The 18,333-nt window shown below is 44.9% G+C and overlaps 1 protein-coding gene, 1 long non-coding RNA gene and 1 other non-coding gene across 3 annotated transcripts; 1 reads left to right on the top strand and 2 right to left on the bottom strand.

Annotated features, from left to right (window-relative positions):
• Nucleotides 1–659: 659 nt before the first annotated feature.
• On the top strand, nucleotides 660–13,922 carry FSD2 (fibronectin type III and SPRY domain containing 2). The gene is made up of 12 exons (XM_064722276.1): nucleotides 660–1,424; nucleotides 1,504–1,599; nucleotides 2,663–2,896; nucleotides 4,131–4,153; nucleotides 5,098–5,219; nucleotides 6,214–6,369; nucleotides 7,224–7,358; nucleotides 8,099–8,252; nucleotides 8,646–8,779; nucleotides 10,346–10,478; nucleotides 12,487–12,663; nucleotides 13,387–13,922. Exons 1-12 carry the CDS (start codon nucleotides 660–662, stop codon nucleotides 13,637–13,639), a joined length of 2,382 nt encoding a protein of 793 aa, XP_064578346.1. The 3' UTR covers nucleotides 13,640–13,922.
• A 722-nt stretch (nucleotides 13,923–14,644) lies between these two features.
• On the bottom strand, nucleotides 14,645–18,032 carry LOC135452461 (uncharacterized). Its single transcript, XR_010441616.1, has 3 exons — nucleotides 17,674–18,032; nucleotides 16,697–16,757; nucleotides 14,645–15,746 (listed from the first exon to the last, which is right to left on the bottom strand). It is a non-coding gene; the product is annotated as an uncharacterized LOC135452461 (long non-coding RNA).
• LOC135452534 (small Cajal body-specific RNA 15) lies at nucleotides 16,916–17,047 on the bottom strand. Its single transcript, XR_010441647.1, has one exon. It is a non-coding gene; the product is annotated as a small Cajal body-specific RNA 15 (non-coding RNA).
• Nucleotides 18,033–18,333: the final 301 nt, after the last annotated feature.

The raw sequence follows: 18,333 nt of genomic DNA, 5'->3' as shown, positions 1-18,333 counted from the left end.
ATGAGAAGCCCCAAAGGACAGTATGTTTTCTCTGTGATATTTTTTAGAAAGGACCCAAGATCTCAACTCAAGTTTCAGTATTAAGAATGGCAACTTGAAAAATACAGAACAGGACTTTCCAGGGCATTTACTAGTGTGTTCTGTGGCATCAGTGGTCACAACAGAGGACATTCTACATTATGACTGACTGACAGTTCAAAAAACATGCTTGACAGCAGCTGAAGAGTGAGCAGGCTTCAAACCAGGCCATTTCCAATTGCACAGAGCAGCACGAACTGTGCCTGAAGCACAGTCACAGTGTTTATCTGAGGACAGGACTGCTCTACAGTTGGAAATCAGGCGTCAGGGTCACAGATGAGGTACTCAGAAAAGTGGATGCACACCAGAGACAGCTCTCTGCTGTGCTTTGCACTGAGGTGAGAAGAAAACAAGCTTCCTGTGGCATTCCTTCAGCAGCTTCACTTGGGGAGTGAAGCTACTGACTTTGGTCTTTCCCATGCCTACCTCCAGGACTGAGCAGTCCTCAGCCAAATCTATTCTATCCATATACTTTTAAGCAAGAATAGCTACATACTTAGATATCAGGACTGAGATTAAGATCTTTCTTATCTTTTACAAGCTTGAGTCTCATCATCTCAAAAGCCTCCCTGAGGATACCAATGTCATCCAGATCTGGCAGCACGAGAGACTATGGGACTAGCAGCCAACGACATCATTCAGCTTCCCCACCAGCCCCAGACCCCAGTGACACTGAGACTGAAGGTCTGATCTTCTATCACATGGATCTTTATGGATCAAAGGAGAGGTTTGATATCTTTCCTGAAGAGCCCTCTGGTCGAGGAGACAGATCTCTGGGGGATACGAGAAGGGAATCTGCACCGAGTAGTGAAAAAGTTCAGCGCCCGCAAGAAGTTGGCTATGACTTGGAAAAGGAGGTTGCAGAGTTGGCTAAGATGTATGGACTTGATGAGGATAGAGAAAAAGAGCTTGAGCTTCTTGGAGGACGTCTGGAGAAGGTGGAGAGCAGATGGCCACCAGCTCGCACAGAAAAAGCAGGATTACAAGGTTCCTTATCTAACAGATCAAAAAGCAGCTCTTCAGTGAAAGATCCAAGCCAAAGCACAAAGCAGCAAGGACTTCCTGATGAGGCTTCTCAAGGTGAAAATCAGAGCAAAGCCAGAGCAGACGATGAGGCTGAGAGCAGCACATGGTCCAGAGGGGGACTGAGCAGTGGTGGCATATCAGACGAGTGGAACAGTCAGGCTGTCAGTGAGGAGGAGGTAGAGGAGGAGGAGGAAGAGGAGGAAGCAGCAGATGTTTTTTGTTCCACCTGCAAGATACCAATCCGAGCTTTTGACAAACTATTTGGTGAACACAAGGATCATGAGGTTGCTCAGCTCCCCAGTGCTGTGGAAAGTGAAAAGGTGAGAGTAACACAGGTGCACTGTGGTGCCTCTAAAACAGTCTTCAGACATTGTAAGAATCATACTGGGTGTTTTGTAGGAGGAGATCCATAAAAACATGTGCAAGTTGGAAGAACAGATTGCTCAGATGGAAAATGTTGCCAGCCATTTGGAGGAAATCTTCATCACTGTAGAGGTAAGGCATTTTCTCTTGGGCTAACTTTATGGTAGTGGGGTTAAACAGTTTTGACAGTCATACTGACATTCATAGTATTCAGTTGTTAATGGGTTACTTACAGTAACAGAGCACAGAGTTATCTTGGGGTCTGTCTAGACTGAAGTACTCAGGAAAACTCATCCTAAAGATTTTTTAAAGTGGGCTAGAAAAACCGCATTTATAATTTGCACAGAGGTTTGCATTCAGAAATAAAGTGACCTCCACTCAGGTCATCTTAGCTTTAAATGGCCAAAGAGCTGTGATCTAACTAGTCCATCCAGAGTGCAGCCCTTGTGTTCCCTCAGCTTCATTCACAGATGTGTCAGATCCAGGCAAATCCTTGGACCAGCTGCTTCAAGCTGATGACGTTAAGAGTTGTGCTCCCACTCTGCTGCTGTCACTTGGCCCCAGGGGAAGGAGGTCAGCTGGCAGCAAGTTCAAACTGAAGCAATAACTCAGAGCACTGCAGGCTTTTCTCTGCTGCATGTGGCACAGGAGGACATCAGTGCCTGAACAGTGAGCAGCTGCTGGGACTGCTTCTTGCCTTGCCTGCTCCTTAAATTTCCCTTCCTAATGCTTTCTCCAGCTGTGAGTGAGGATACCAGCATTAGCTACCCAGCTGTCTCAGCACAAATCCATGGATCCCACTGAGTTGCCATGGTTTCTCTCGTGGAAGGATGTGCTTCACTGTGTTGGTGGAAATGCTTCTGAGATTATGCCTAGGATATATCCTAGTTGTGCTCCCTGGGTTTAGGGGAGCATCATTGTTCCTGCTGTAATTTCTGTTGCTCTTATGTCCGGAAGAAAATCCAACACTTTTGTGCTTTAGTGGGGGGTGAATGATCAGAGTAAACCCCTAAAAATACATATAAGTCAAATTACAGCTTCTGTGTAGTGGTACTGTGTCCTAGTTTTGTGAATTAAATCATGACATATTGCCTCTATGGTAAGAAGAAATTTAGGCAGACCAGAGTAATATTTTCCTCTGCGTGACCTGTGGATCAGGCTTATGCCAAGGTGCAAACCCTCAAATATCTTGCAGGAAAATTTTGGGAGGCAGGAGCAGAACTTTGAGGTGCATTACAATGATGCAGTGCAAGTGCTTGCTCAGAAGTATGAGGAGCAGCTGGAAGCACTGGGAGAAGAGAAGAGGCAGAAACTGGAAGCTCTGTATGAGCAGCTGGTCAGCTGTGGGAAACATCTTGACACCTGCAAGGAGCTGACAGATGAAACCCAAGAGCTTTTCCTGGAAAATGACAAAGCTGAATTTATGAAGGTAAAGAGTTTTAACTGTTGAAGTGCTTTTTGCTGCTTGCAAGTAGTCTCTGTCTGAGAATCCCAAGCAGCCTTAGTGCTAAGGAGAATTTGGGATGCTCAGTCCATGGTGCTGTCACTGCTCCTCATGCTTGGCATGGTGGCATTGACTTAGTAGGGCAATACAATAGGGGCAAAATGCAGAAGCAGAAGTTTGTAATTTGGATGCTCATTCATTTGTGAGTCACACTGGGGTTCAGAGAGAAGATATCTTGCTGAAATGCTTATCTGGGGAAACTCTGGAAGCACTTAGTGTTCCTTGCCTTGTGCAGGCTCAGCTCTCTTGCTCTATTCTGGGCTCACAGCAGGCAGGCTGATGTAATCACTTAGGAAGATGTTTCCTTTTCTTGCTCATTTTGGAGGAAAGTTCAGCTGAAATATGTCAAAAGCTCCCGCAAAGTGATGGATGAAATCCCACTCTTGAGGTGGTGTCAAGAAGATATTTTCCTTTGGCAGGTAGAAAAATAATTGGAGAAAAAAATCAGAATTTTCACTGATGATGTGATTGCTCTCACCTGAGTTGTCCTGTGACTAAGGTGGGTGGGAGCATTTCTGTAGCACAGAGACAGTAACTTCTGAACTGGACAACAAACCAATCTCATAACACCAGTGTACTTCTGTAGGTCAGTTTGCTATGACTCCAGCCTGCTGAGTTCTTCTCATGAGCTGACTTTTCCCATTCCTCTGCATCTCTGGAATAAACTTATTTTCTCCTTACCTTGTAAACAGTTTACATAGACCCTAAGAACTATTATTTATCAAAAAGTGAATGTTGGTCTTGAGCTCTCAGGGGCTTAGGTTTTCTCCTGTACATCTGTCTTCCAGTTACATGCACTGCTCAGACTCCCTCCAGCACAGATCATTTATTTCATGAGTTCCTTTGCCCAGCTGATTTTGGTTTTTGTTTGTGAGGGATCTGTTGGCACTTTGGACAACCAAGGGCGTAATTGGTCTAAAGTTCTCAATGGGCAGACACTGATGACTACCTGATATTGCTCATTATCTTTCTGTAAATTCAGCCAAGATCTGTCCATTTCAGTAGAAAGGGCTGGCTTTGTTCTCAGAGTTGGGTGAGAGCCAATTATTTCACTCCAAGTATTGCATTTGGGGCAATTTGTGTAAGACAGGTCAACTGCATGAAGTAGTCTGACTCTGGACTTTCCTACCTCTAACACTGTGTCCTTTTTTTCCAACAGGCAGCAGTAACCATGGTTGACAGGTAGTATCGCAGTCTGGGATTTTGTGTCACATTTCTTCCTGCTAATTGGATGGGTTATTGGAGATGCTTGCATGTTCTGGACTTTGTTCAGGCACACAAATGTTATCTAAGCCACTAGAGCTATTGAAATATTTAGTATTTTTGTTTTAAAGTGCATCAGAAAAAGTTGCTCTAAGAAATTTAACACTCAAAACTTGTTTGGCTCCAATTTCAAGAAACTCGAAAGGAGAGTTAGAGCCTGAATAAATCAGTGTTTTCAGCTTAGTCATAAGGAAGTAATTTCACTGAGAAACAGGATTGCTAAAGCTCTTGAAATAACCACTCTGGATCCAAATGAGACTAAAATTGAGCTCCCTAAATATACTGTGATGGGCTTATTTATGCATTAATATAGTGAGGTAGAAAATCAAGCTGTGGGAGCTCAGAACAGATACAGAAAAATATTGGAGCAATTGGAAGAAGTCTTAGGGCACACTAAATCATAGGCAAAAACCACCCTATTAATTGACTGTTATTGTTCATGAAAGCACAGAGAAAAGATACCCCTTTCTTTCAAATTTACAACACCTAGAGCCATGAGGTCATGAATTAATAATAGTGTGAATTCAAAATAATGGAAGTTATGGAGCTAATAGAGTGCTTCCCTAGGGAGGTGCTGGGCACACCCCACTCCCCAGCTCTCTGCAGGAGCAGGGCACGCCAGGGTGGCCCCCAGCCCCAGCAGCAGCAGCCAGCTCTCTTTGCCATCTTGGGGCACTGATGGCCACGCATCTCCAAGCTGTAGGCAGAGGAGGCTGAGCTCGTACAGCTGTGAAAATGGTGTTTTAAGGAAATAGATGGTAATTTGGAGTCTGCTATTCTCTTAGAAATAGGCATGATAGACTTATACCTCCAATAGTATGGTACTTCCAATTAGACAATATTTTTTCCCCCTACAATTACAGGCTGGAAGAATTCTTAAAGCAAGAAGTGAATTTAGAGCTTTCAACACTGCCAGACTTTGAAGAGCGGACCATAGATGTCTCTGAAGTTGAACAACTAATGAACTCCATTAATGCTATTCCAGGTACTTTTCCTAACTGGTCATTATTTCACACCTATTTACATTTAAGAAAGGATATGTATTAAACATTACTTCTTTTAAAGGAGATCTGCAAAGGCAGAATTAACTTGTCCCTAGTTTTCCTTCTAGGTTTTTGTTTGTTTTTTTTTTTTTTTTTAATTTGCCTATATATACAGGGACACTGGAAGATATTTTTGGAATTTTTTTTCCATTTGTTTTCAATATAAACTTACCAGAATTACTGCTAAACTGGGACTTCCTTGCTTTTGCTGGATGATTTCCTAGAAGACTCATGAAGATTACCCCCTTGTGTTGAGGGGTCAGGCATGCTTAGTCAGTGATAACTTCTCTTACCTTGTAGTTGCTTGAAAAAAATAGAGAGGAACTCCAGACTACTTTAAATAACTTACCCAGCTTCTCTTGATAAACAGATTTCAGTGACTTATTCCTCTGCTATTCAGCAAGCATTTTTTCCCCATAATCCACAAGAGACAGTGCAGCATAAACAAATTTTGAATAACTAAAAAAATACCTAAAATTTTAAATATTTTCTGGTGTATCACAAATGGTCAGAAAGAACATTATGGTTTTTTACACCCAATACTGTGTTTTCTTAACATAAAACAGCATTTGGTGCTTGTTTGGCTGTGCTGATGCCCCCTGTTGTACAGCTTTTCCCTGATCCCTGGGTGCCTGGCAGCAGTGCTGGCATGGCAGATGTTGGGCTCACTGGAGCAACCCTCAGAGGAAGAGTAGGCTGAGGTTTATTTATTTCATTGGTTTGACTTTGTTTTGAAGCAAGGCTAGTTCTCACACATCAGTGACCTGATTACTATCTGCAATTGCAGAGTCAGCTCCTGACTTTTCTCCGTGTGGGAGGAATGGAGGAACATGACCCTATTCAGTGCCAAGGCTTTGTGCAAACACCTTTGTGAGAGGAGAGGTACAACAAACCATGATTATACATTCAAAAACTGACCTGTTTTTTCCTCTGCAGCTCCTTGTGCCCCTGTGATCAATCCCCAGGCTCCCAATGCAGCAACTGGCACTTCACTGAGAGTTTGCTGGGGCCTCTTCTCGGATGACACTGTGGAGTGCTACCAGCTGTGCTACCAACCCGTGAGCAATGAGAGGCACAGGGATGGGCAAGCAGGTAAGGAGGCTGGGGCCCAAGGGACACCTCAGCCCTCCAGTGGCAAACCCAAGGGACACCTCAGCCCTCCAGTGGCAGAACCAGCTGATGCCAAAGTGCCTCTGCATGCCTCGTGCACTGTCTGCCACCAAAACTGTCATATCTGCCACCACCATCCGCTTTGTCCCTCTTCCCCTGCCAGGTCTGCCATGCTGCCAGCTGCAGCAGGGCCCATCACAGAGGCAAAGACAGGATGTGGCAGCAGCAGGGACAGCAGGAACGAGAAGGGCACAGTGGATGGAGTCACGAGGATTTCTGGAGGGTGGGCACTGTGTTAGAACATGTGCTGCATCATGTATTTTTAAATCACAGTATTTTTAAAGAGCAAATCATCACATCATCAGCACTCCGACTGAAACCCCCAGATGATTTTACAGCTTATCTTAGTGCTAATAGTAGTCTGTAACTCCCTAAGATGCACAGGCACACAAAAAACCACAGAACCAAAATGTCTCAGCCTTGTGACAAAACTGCCTTTGCTAATACTGTTCTTGCAGTACCTTCAAAAGTAGAAGCCAGTAGAGTGCCAGTGGCCAGTTCAGAAAGAAAAGCAGAAACTATTGGAATTTTATAGGATGAAGAATGAGAAATGAGCAGTAAAATAGCTTCAGCTCTTGTCCCATCTGATTTCTGCAGCTTTAGAGGATGGCACTGTGAAACTGCCTGAGAGCTGATCAAAGGGTGTGGAGCACAAGGAGCTCTCCTGAACTCAGCACCCAAAACAATGCACCCCAACTCCACTGTGTGATGCAGCTTTGGGGAAGAGTGGGCAAGTGTGTAAAGGCACTGGAAATGCTTTGTTGTTGTCATTTCAGAGCATACACTAAAAGTGAAGGAAACATACTGCACCATTACTGATCTGTTGCCAAATACACAGTATGAATTTTGGGTCAGTGCTTTAAATGCCTCTGGAATCAGTCCACCAAGTGAAAGAGCAGTTTATGTAACAGGTAAAAATATTTTGTTCATACAACTTTGTAACTTTCATAGTGAAATTCAAAATAATGTCTGAATTTTATGCAAGTAATGCTTTCTGGGAACTTTCTTTCTTCTGATGTAAGCCTACTGACTGCATGGGAATTCCCCACTTTTATTTAGAGAGCCTCTCATGCCAACTATCCCTGTTTTAGAGTGGCAGAAACAGAAGCAGAGAGACAAAATAACTTATTTAAATGCAAGCATGTAGACCAGCTGTGAATAAGGTTCAAATTTCCTGGTTCTGCCAGATGAATCCCAGCTCTCCTTTCATTGGCCTATAGGTATTTTGTGGATTCACCTGTTATGCTGCTCTTTTTAACTGCAGTTCAGTCAAGGACATTGTGTGAAATCCCAACATCAGATTGAGCAAGTCAGCGTGAGACCTTCAAGTGCTCGTTCCAGATGTCTTTGACATCTCAGAGCACAGAAGAGATACACTTTTATGACAAAGATAAAACTAATAAACAGTTGTGTAATCAGTCTTTATGCTACTTCTCTTTTTAATTCTCTTGGGACCTTTATAGTCTAAATGAAGTCTTTAAATAGTACTGTTAATCACTCTACCTGCTGTTTGTTGTCCATTGGGGAAGCAAGTTTCTTTACCTACCCAGTATTAGTTAACAACATATTTCTATTTGTTTGTCTTCAAAGCATGTGGTTTGCAAACATCTTCAAGCAACAGCTCAGAATTGTTCTTTTTTCTACTTTTTAGCTCCTTTACCACCTATCATAAAGAATAAAAAGATCCAAAGCTGTGAAAATGCAGCACTGGTGTGCTGGGAATCCAGAGACATTAATCCTGTTGATTCCTACACAGTTGAATTGTCCAAGCTGACAGATGAAGAAAATGATGATATTATTACTGAGTGAGTTACTCTTCTATTGAGCCCATGGCCTGTAGAGATGAAATAATTTCAATTCTGTGGCATCAGATAGGACTAAGAAAAGACCCATGACCTTCTGGTGAACTTACATTTACAAACAATTCTCTAAGTAAAACTAGTTGTGAAATGCTAATCAGAAATTACTATATGAGAATTATGGGTATGGGAAAAGGGCAGAAGCAGATGTAAAAAGCTGCAGACTGTGACAGACTGTGTCTTGCCCTGCTACAGACAATTGTACAAGATAAAATGTTGTTGACTGGTTACAAGACATGTTGAAGTGTAATGTCTTCCTTGTTGCTCAGAAAAATAATTTCAATTTTTTTCTACCTTTGTTTTCTACCCTGTCATTTTCCATGGATTTGTTTTCTGCAGATCTATTGTTGGGATCCCTAACTGTGAAGTCCTAATTCACCTCCAGCCAACACAAAAGTATTACATCTGTGTCAGAGCCCAAAACCTGGGTGGCTCCAGTGAAAGAAGTGAACCAGTCCTGATACACACCACAGGTACTGTACACATTGGAACAACTCCAGCAGCTTATTGGAGCATCTATTGTCTAAACAGAAAGATTCCTGCTGGTTTCAATGGCCTCTGGACCAGGTCCTAATTTCTCACATCTAATTACACACCTGGTAACATTTTAGGAATGAAAAAAGCAACATCTTGTAACAATAAGTGCATTGCTTTAGCTCTGTAATTTATGTTATTGCTGTCTGCTGCATTTGGTACTTGAAAGTTACTAATTTCTGCACATTTTAAAAGACAGTGTCAGCTCAAGACCCACATATTGCCAGCCTGCAAACTACTGACACACTAAAAACACTTTCCTACAGTGAGGAAAGCTGTAGTGTGGTTTTACTTCAGAGATTACCATGTAATGCAGCTGCTGCTGGAAATCATGGCTGAGGCAGCACTGTCTAGAGCCATTTAGCAGACATCAGTGCTCACCTTCATCACTGCTCATCTCAAATCTCCCATCCCACTCACACCTTACCTGTTGTGTCTCTTCTGCCCTTACCTTCGGTGAGACATTTGAAAATTGTATTTATTCAGCAGGATGACCACACAAAGTTATGTTTTAGTAAAAAACCTGTCTGCCACACAGCAGTGACACCACAGAAAAGAAATGCTCATCCTGAAATCCCTGGAGAGGAAAACTGTCATTGTGTTACCATCGTTTGTGTGTATTCCAAGTGCTTAAATCAAACTCAATATTTGAAATTGCCCATTCTGTTTGCACAGCATGTGTTTGTTTTCAGCAGCACATGCCTGTAATTGCCCTGTCATTGTTTGTATTGTATTTGCAATGAAGTAACTTGCAGTTTGATTACAATGATTTCATTTGGGATTACCATGGGGAGATTAATCTTCTCGGAGTCTACATTATGCAAACAGCTGATGCAAATTGATCTGTTGGCTGCAAGAACCCACCTCCAACACTGTGAATGGCCTTTGATCCTTTCTGGGGTGGGTAAACAAGCACCAACTATAAACAGCAGCTGTGCCAATGGTGGCTGCTCCTCAGGCCCCAGTGTGTCAGAGCTGCTCTGTGAAGTCTCTGCAGGAAGAAAGGCAGAAGCCCTTTTATCCTGGGCTGGACTTACCTCTCTGAGGGCTGGTCTGCCAAGGGAGTACTGAAGCATGAGGGATCTTTTCTCTTCAAACTGCCCAGCATTTTGGGGGATGAGTGAGGCCATGGAGAGTCCTTTACACCCCCTTTCTCTTTTCAGTGATTAAAAACAGATTACTTGAAACCAGTAGATTGCAAGGAGAACTCATCTCCGAATAGCTGCTTCCTAATGCCTGCAGCTTTGAGCCCTGGTAGGGTCCAAAACCAAGCTAAGTCCCTTGCTTTTCACCAGGCTGAAACTAAACAGTCTTAAGCTGTAAAACAAATATTTATTAAAAAAATTTTAAAATATGATCTTGTCCTCTCAATGCCAGCCACAGATTCTTTATAGAGCATTGGTGAATCTTTTTGTGTATCCAAATAACATTTCATCACACCCTTGCTGCAATTCTAATGTTATAAGGAGAATACTGGAGTTATCCTTAGGCATTTTCTCTTGCAGGCACCTGCTTCTATCTTAATGAGGACACAGCCCATCCTTTACTGGCAATTCTGGATGATGGATTTACCATTTCATGTGATGAACTGGAAAACCCAGAGTGTGATCTGCCTGTCTATGATAACAGCTTTACAAGGTATACAGGGGCATTTCAGTTCCTTTGGTTCTTTTAACAGATGCCAGGAAATGTCTAATGGGGCTTTCAGCAGCTCTGATTAATTTTTTGAGTTGAAATCTCTCTCTCCAGCTGCTCTTTGGAACTTGGAAATTAATGCAAGTTCTTAAATAGGATTACAGATGCAGCAGCCACAATCATGTACAAGCCTACTTATGTCTGGCACACTGAACTAAATTTGAACAGGTATTTAGGTGCCACAACAAATGCTAAGGAAAGGAGAGGGATCTGAAAACTTACCTCTTGCTGAAAGATATAACTGATACTATTTGGACCAACAGGTATTACTTTTAAAAAGATTATGCCCTTTGCCATTGAAGAGAGAGACTAAGCTTGCCAAAATGCATTTTCCAGTCAAAACCACAGAAACACCACATAACTAGGAAAGGCATTGCAGGATAATACAAGTCTACAATTTATTCCCTCCATGGAAATGCAGTGCTACTAGAGGGCTTGGTAGAAAAGAGTTGGGAGACTGGTGATCCTTTTCATTAAAGCCATTATAGTAATCTTAAATGGGATTTCATCCCACTTCCATGGGATGCTTTGATGTTTCACATCCACAGCCAGAGCTGGCACTCATCTCATTCAAAGGCTGAGGTTTTGGTACCACTATGAACTTTCACAAATCTCCTTCAAACCAAGATACTGAAAAAGGAAAAATAAAGAAAAAAAAAAAAAAAAAAAAAAAAGAAAGAAAAAAGGGGAAAAAAGAAGAAGAAGAAAAAAAAAGCTCCCAAGGAAGTTACATGGCAAACTCTTCTTTCTGAAGTTTGTGTGGTCTCCTAAGTTTGGGTAGCTGATGTATTTCCTAAGTAGTTCCTCAGTGCAGCTCAGGTTTGCCTTGGTGGCTTTGCAGCTCTCATTACTATGGTTTTGTTCACAGCTGTTTACCCATTATTTTGCATCATTCCTTTTCCTTCTCAGGCTGTAGCAACACAGCCTCCAAATTATGAGTGCAGCTCTCTCTCAGCATTGCCTAGAAGACCTCAGTGTCTGCCAGCAACATCCTTTTCCTTTGTAACTTATAACTTTACACACTACCAAAGAAACATAAAAGTTGTGTGTGTTTGAAACCTGCCGTCCCCCTTGACAATGACAGCTAATACACCATGTACTTTTCCTAAGAAAAAGCTGAGATGGAAGCTTACAGGACTCATGCTGCTCTCCCAAGAGTGTTTCAGAAGCATTTGGAGTGGGTTATTTTGCCCAATTTTCTTGCTTTAGAACCTGTGTTTTTGCAGACTTGCATCTTCAAAGCACCCAGTTCCTTTGATTTCAAGACTGTGCCAGTAAATCAAGCTGAAGGGTCTCTCTGTAGTACATTATCTTTGTCTCTACTACACAACTTTCAAGAGTTATTTTCTGCATGGTTCCAATCATACATTTCATGGCTCAGGTACCCAGCATATTACAAGTTCTCCTACTGTGTTCAATTCTTCCTAATCTCTCCAAACCCAGAGGGAAGCAGTGTAGACAGGTTCCCTCCTCCCCAGCTGCCCCAGGAACTTCATGCTGTTACAGTGCTCAGTTCCAGTGGTGAGTGATGTTCAAAACCCTGAGCTGTTGGGAAAGAAAATGCAAAATCTGTACTTTTTTCCTCTGCTATGCAGGAGTTCACTAGAGCACTCTCTTTTCTAACACGCATCAACTTTCCCAGAAAACCCAGGCACTATGGGATGCTGTTCTCCATCTTCCTGGAAGTGCCTAAGGCACTCATTTCTACAAAGCTACCCACAAGTAAAAACAGGGCAGGTGTCACAAAGAAACCTGCAGGCTGGGTGTCCACTCCTCAACAAGGGGATTCCACTGGAATCAAAAATCCAAACTACACTAAGGTGACAGCAGAAGTGGCTTTTGTTTATTGCTATGTAATGTCCAGGCATATCCATACCTGAACATATCTAAACACTGTAAAGAGAATTATAGAGGCCCTGCCAAAACACCTATTCCTGTCTGTCTCCCACAGATGCATTGCAATCCTGGGCAGTCTGATCCCATTTCCAGGAAGGCATTACTGGGAGGTGGAAGTTGAGGAAGATACAGAGTACAGAGTCGGTGTGGCTTTTGAGAACACTCCAAGACATGGTCACCTGGGGGCAAACAACTCATCCTGGTGCATGAGGCACATCATCACACCCTCCAGGTAAGGGTCAAGTCAGGAGGCTGCAGGTCTCCAACAGGAACAACTCTCACACCTGCAGGCAGGGCAGCAGGGACACCAGAGATTTTCTATCAGCTCAGACCAGGCACTGGGGCCTCTGACATCCCACTGCTGCCCCTGTAAACTGGTGTTGGAACGATACTGCTTAAGCAAATCCTCCTGCTTTATTTAGGGTGTTTCAGAAGCATTTGGCATGGGTTATTTTGCCCAACTTCCTTGCTTCAGAACTTGTGTTTTGGCAGATTCGCATCTTCAAAGCACCCATTTCCAATGACTCTGAGAGGGTGCTAGTGAATCAAGATGAAGGGTCTCTCTGTGATACATTGTCTCATTGCAATGAGACATTGTCACATTGAAACAAATTGCAGGAACAAATCTGAATAAAATCAGTTACAGAATTTAGCTGTAAACATTACCAAAACCTCAGTGAGAAGACAGTAATAATCTATGTAATCCAGAAACTACATATCTAGCTAAACCAAACTGGTTTTGATCTCTGTCCTACCTATGGCAGTATGTCACACCTGCCTGCAGAAATGCCAGCTCCCTCCTCCCTCAGCTGCACTGCTGGCTCTCCCCTGGACATGGTACATCAACACCACTGCCTTTGACTCTCATGTGCAACCTGGGCACCTGTGTGCATAAAGTGCTTCCCTTTGAGAGCAGCCAGGGTGCCTTCAGCTCTTTTGTTTTTCTCGCCTGCAGGCACAAGTATGAATTCCTGCACAGTGGGATGACACCTGACATCAGAATTACTGTTCCCCCCAGAAGGATTGGCATCCTGCTGGACTATGAGAACTGCAGACTGTCATTTTTCAATGCAGATATTGCCCAGCACCTTCACACGTTCAACTCACACTTCCAGCATTATGTCCACCCCTGCTTTGCACTGGAAACACCTGGTATCTTAAGGATACACACTGGAATTACAACACCCCCATGGACTGCCCTGCCATAACCTGTGTTCTGCAGCTGCCACACCCCTGTGTAACCTGCCCTGAGCAATGCCCTCTTTCAGCATTAACTGCACCATCACACTCCCTATGAACCAGCAGTTTCCCCCTAGTAAGAGCAAAGCAACCCTGACCCAAACCAGCTGCCAAGCTTGGCAGCTTGGAATTTACATCCTCTTGGGAAGGATCTTAGCAAAAAGCCACTGTGGTCACAAGAGCCATCAGCATCTCAGAATTCTCACTAGAAACGGACACCTTCCTTTTCAGAGGTGATTCTGTCACCACACAGCAGTGGCAGCTGGATCACAGCTCCCCCAACACCCACCTGAAGCCTAGGGAACTCCCCAGTTCCAAAGCAATCATTGATTCTACTCCTGAGTCTACTCAAGAGCTAAAAACTCAAAGAAAAACAAAAATAGCAAAAGGCATAATCACTGTACAGCTGCTGGAGCTGAAAGCACTCCAGTCACGAAGCTGATCTCCCAATCAAGTGTTCTTGTTGTGACACAAGATAATCAAATATGCTGCCCCTATGTTTGTGCCTACATACCCAGTAGGACTTTCTGGAATACCCAAGCCTGCACTCCAGTCTCAAATGTAAGCAAAATTTTTACAGAATGCTTCTCATTCATTCACCCAGGGAAAAAAAAAGATAAGACTTTTTGCAGTGCTTGATTGTCCTTGTAGAAAAACCTAAAGCAACATTTTTAGCTGCTTCCTTTTAGCTATGCTCATCTCCACTTGGGTGTACCCTCCCTCCACACTCACAAATCTGATCTCCCCCTCAGCATGGAAGAATTCCACTCCATGCTGTGCCCTAGAACTGTGGGTGTCCAGGGAGGCTGGCAGGACTCTGGCCCAGCATGCAGTTGAGACATCCTTGTTTGGGTTTCATTCCCAGACACCAATCAAGACAGACCCTGCCTGGCAAGCAGGCTTGGCCAGCTCTGAACAGCCTCAGCCATCCATGTCAAAACTACCTGAACTCAATCAAGAGTCATTAACAGAGCAGCTTTTCCAAGATTTATTGCACATTGATTACAAAAATCATTGGTTCAAGTTTCCATTCTAGGGAATCACCAGGAATAAGCAGTGGCCTCTACAATATGCAGGGTCTCTACAAATAAATGCCATTGGCAAAACTAAAGAGATTTTACATAGAACTGTGTATCAAAACCTTGTCTGTTCTTTCTCAAATAGCTTGAAAAAAAGTCTTACCAAAACAGGCCTTTATAAACCACAAAAACAGGAGCTGACTATGTCACTACAGCACTGATCAGTACCAGCTGCTCTTGGATAAACGCTTCAAAAGCCTCAGAAGATGGGTTTAGCAACACTGAGCTATACCAGCACAGCATCATTTCTCAACCTACCAGGAATGAAGGTATTTTCAGGGCAGAAAAGGTTGTTATGGTCACTTTGCAACACCTGCTGTAGGCAGGCCAGAGACCTTCAGTTGCTCTGTTTGCCAGTGAGCAGAGCAGCTTGTGGCCACGTGTACCCTGCTGATGCTGGCATGGCCATGGGAACAGCAGCTCCAGGGTACAGCTCCTGTGCAGGGGATGGAAGTGCTGAGATAGCACCATGCTTTGCTTCAAAATGTACTCCTTGACTCTGGGGCCAACTTCTACCCACTGGAACATGTTTTACCCCTATCAGCCAAAAACTGAGAGCCCCACTCTTAGATCCCTGAAAGAGTGTAACACACAGGTATCAGAGCAGAGGTATAAGGACATCTGAACCTCCCAACAGAGCCTCTAATGCACAAAGGCTGCTGGTGAACCCATGATGCCACTACCCACCACCAGCTTTCACCTCAAGTGTTTATACCATAGCTGTAACCTGGCAAATACTTTCCAACTGGTGATCTGAACTGGCAGGTCCCCAGGACCTCACAACCCTCTCACTGGACAGTGCAAGGGCAGGTTTTTTGAGCCAAATTCAAGGTGCTCAGACACCCCTTCAGTGGGACTCCACACACAGGTACCAAACAGCTCTGTTGTTGTGCTGCCAGTGGCTGAGTACAGGAGAATGTCTCTCTCTGCTCAGGAGAACAGCCCCATGGTGATCACCAGGCATGGCACAGGACTGCTAAGGCAGTGACAGAAGTATCTGAAAGAAAGAAAAAATATGCACTATTTGGCTTCTAGGTTAAAACAGTAAGGGAAATGAGGTTGTATGTTTCTCTTTAATAAAAGCTTCACCTGTTGGCACTAGCCCAAGCTTTTCCTCCTTTAAGAATCCAAACCTCATCACTTAAATATTTATACAGCAAAGGAAACTTGACAATGTGTGTTTCTTAAAATCAGCTGTTGCTCTGAACAATCTCTATATAAATCCTTTACAGGGAGGCCACCACTTCCACTGCAGACGTCTACTAAGCTGTAAGTTTACACCTGCATGTCTCTGTATTCAGTTTATTCACCAGGTGTATTCAGTTTATTGGAACCCTGAATATACCACTTACCTTGGACAACTGTGTTGATCTGAGATCTATTACTCTGCATTGAAAGGTATCTCAGATAAGGCAAAACCTGTTCTTATCTCTGGCCTGTATACAGGAACTCTGGCTAAACTACATCATGTGGTAAGGCAACAGTCAAAAATGAGTTTGTTCTAACATTATGTTCTGCGAGCTGCATTTTTCCTGGTACCTGTTGGGTCTTTTTCCTCCTTGTTCCTTTTCCTTATGGGCGTTTACTGGCACACAGTAAAATCCATCCTCTGCAAAGGACAGAAACTCATGCCTAAAGCTCTGGTTTTGGCCAGCTGAAGCCCACAGGCAGTCCTCATGTGCAGCAGTGATCCATGCATCCCTGCAGGACTTGCAGCATCAGGAACTGCCAAAGGACAGGGCACCCCTACCATCCTCCCTCAGCAGCTAACTGGGGACTTTGCCAGGGCTGCCCAAACCCCTTCAGGCCAGAACGATCCCTTTCCCAGTTCCTGTGATTTCAAATTCACATTGTTGCCACTGGAGGGCATCACGTGAAGCCCTTTCAGAAGGCCACACTGGTCTCACACAGGTTTCTGAGGCTGAAAAGAGTTTTCAAACCAGTTACCGTAATCCAAGGGATGTCCAGTGTCCCTCCTCACCCAGTGCTGGAGCCGGGAACAAAGGGCCTGTGAGCAATTAAACAGGTGACACATGTCAAAAGCACAAATACAAAAGACAACACAATAGCGGGAATACATTTAATCTAGATTTAAAACAAACACATCCAACCTTTTACTACAGAAACACATGACTTTTAACCTGCTCTCTCTCACTGCTAATAAAACACTGTAGGTAGATCAAGTAGGTCCTGACTTTTATCTCACAGACAGGCCTTGTTCTCCCACCATTTAATTTAGGAGGATAGTATCAGTGGAGTCAATATAGTGCCACTGGCTCCACTTTCTTAGTCCTCCAGATGAATCTCCACAAGAAACTCCTGAAAAGCCTCAGACCACACTGAATTCTCCTAAAGTAGACAGCAAGGCCTAACCAGGAAGGCAATTCCCTATTCCTGTCTTCAAACCCAGTTGAATCTTTTTACTGTTCACCTCTGTTTCCCAATATCATTCATTAGCAGCACACAGCACAGCAACCAAGGACCATGCAAAGGTGAGGCTTTGCTTCCTGCTCACACTTTACTGCAGTCCTGGGCCAGTCCAAAACACAACACGGCCTTTTATTGCGTTTTCTCTCCATCGCGTTCACGGTGGTGTGCTCAGTTGTCAATATATACTGGGACTCAGCTTACCCACCTTACTTAAACCTTTTCCAAACAAGCTTACTTTTCAAGCTTTACTTACTCTGATGGAAGCGATACTGAGACATAAACTGCTTCACAAAATGGCTGTAAGGGGCTGCACCCTCTGCCAAAAGGGTGCTCACCCCACAGCTAAATAAAAGCTAAATAAAATCCAAACACCAAGCTATGTCTTAAACAGCCCCAGAAAGGCTGCACTAGCGGGTCCCGGGCTACCTGACTAAACCACCACCACCACGAGCAGCCCCGGCCGGGCGGCAGCGGGCCCGGCGGGCAGCGCTTACCTGGGCCCCGGGCAGGAGCGCCTCTTCACGGGCCCCGCGCCGGCCGCGGCCCGGGGCTCCCGGCGGGACGGGCACCACGGCAGCGGCTCCAGCAGGGGACACGGCGCTCACAGGCAGAGCCGTGGGCAGCCCGGGCCTCGGCGCCACGGCATGGGAGCCGCTCCGGCCGCACGACCACGGGGCCTTTCCGTGTGCGAGCGAGCGCGGGAGGCCGTGCCCGAGCTCCGCCGCTCTCCCGCTGCCGGCCGGCCGCACCCGCGCACCTCAGCCCGCAGCAGGAGGAGCAGGAGCGGGGCCGGGGCCCCGCCGCCATGAACTCCCCCACCTCCCCTCGTGGCGCCGCCATTTCCCGCGGCGCGGTCGGAGCGCCCTCAGAGAAGGCGGGGAGAGGGCGGGCGCTGCCTACCTGCCTTCCTTACTTCCTTCCTTCCTCTCGCTTCTTCCTTTCCCTGCTTGTGCCGGGCCAGGGCCGCGGACGGCGAGAGACCGCTCGAAGTTCTCCCCTGGAGTGGGCGCTCTGTTCCCGCAGCCCCGGCCTCACTAACGCAGCCTTTTCCCGAGACATTACGGACCGAGCCGAGCTCACCACGCTCGGCACCCACTGGAGCCCTACCTGCCCTGGGCTGGGCCATGGAGCAGCTTCCCCAGTGATGGCTCCAT

The sequence above is a fragment of the Zonotrichia leucophrys genome, chromosome 10 (genome assembly GCF_028769735.1).
Source record: "Zonotrichia leucophrys gambelii isolate GWCS_2022_RI chromosome 10, RI_Zleu_2.0, whole genome shotgun sequence".
In the NCBI taxonomy this organism is placed as follows: Eukaryota; Metazoa; Chordata; class Aves; order Passeriformes; family Passerellidae; genus Zonotrichia; species Zonotrichia leucophrys.
Note: the sequence above shows the minus strand (reverse complement) of the source record. Positions and strands in the feature narration are given on the sequence as shown.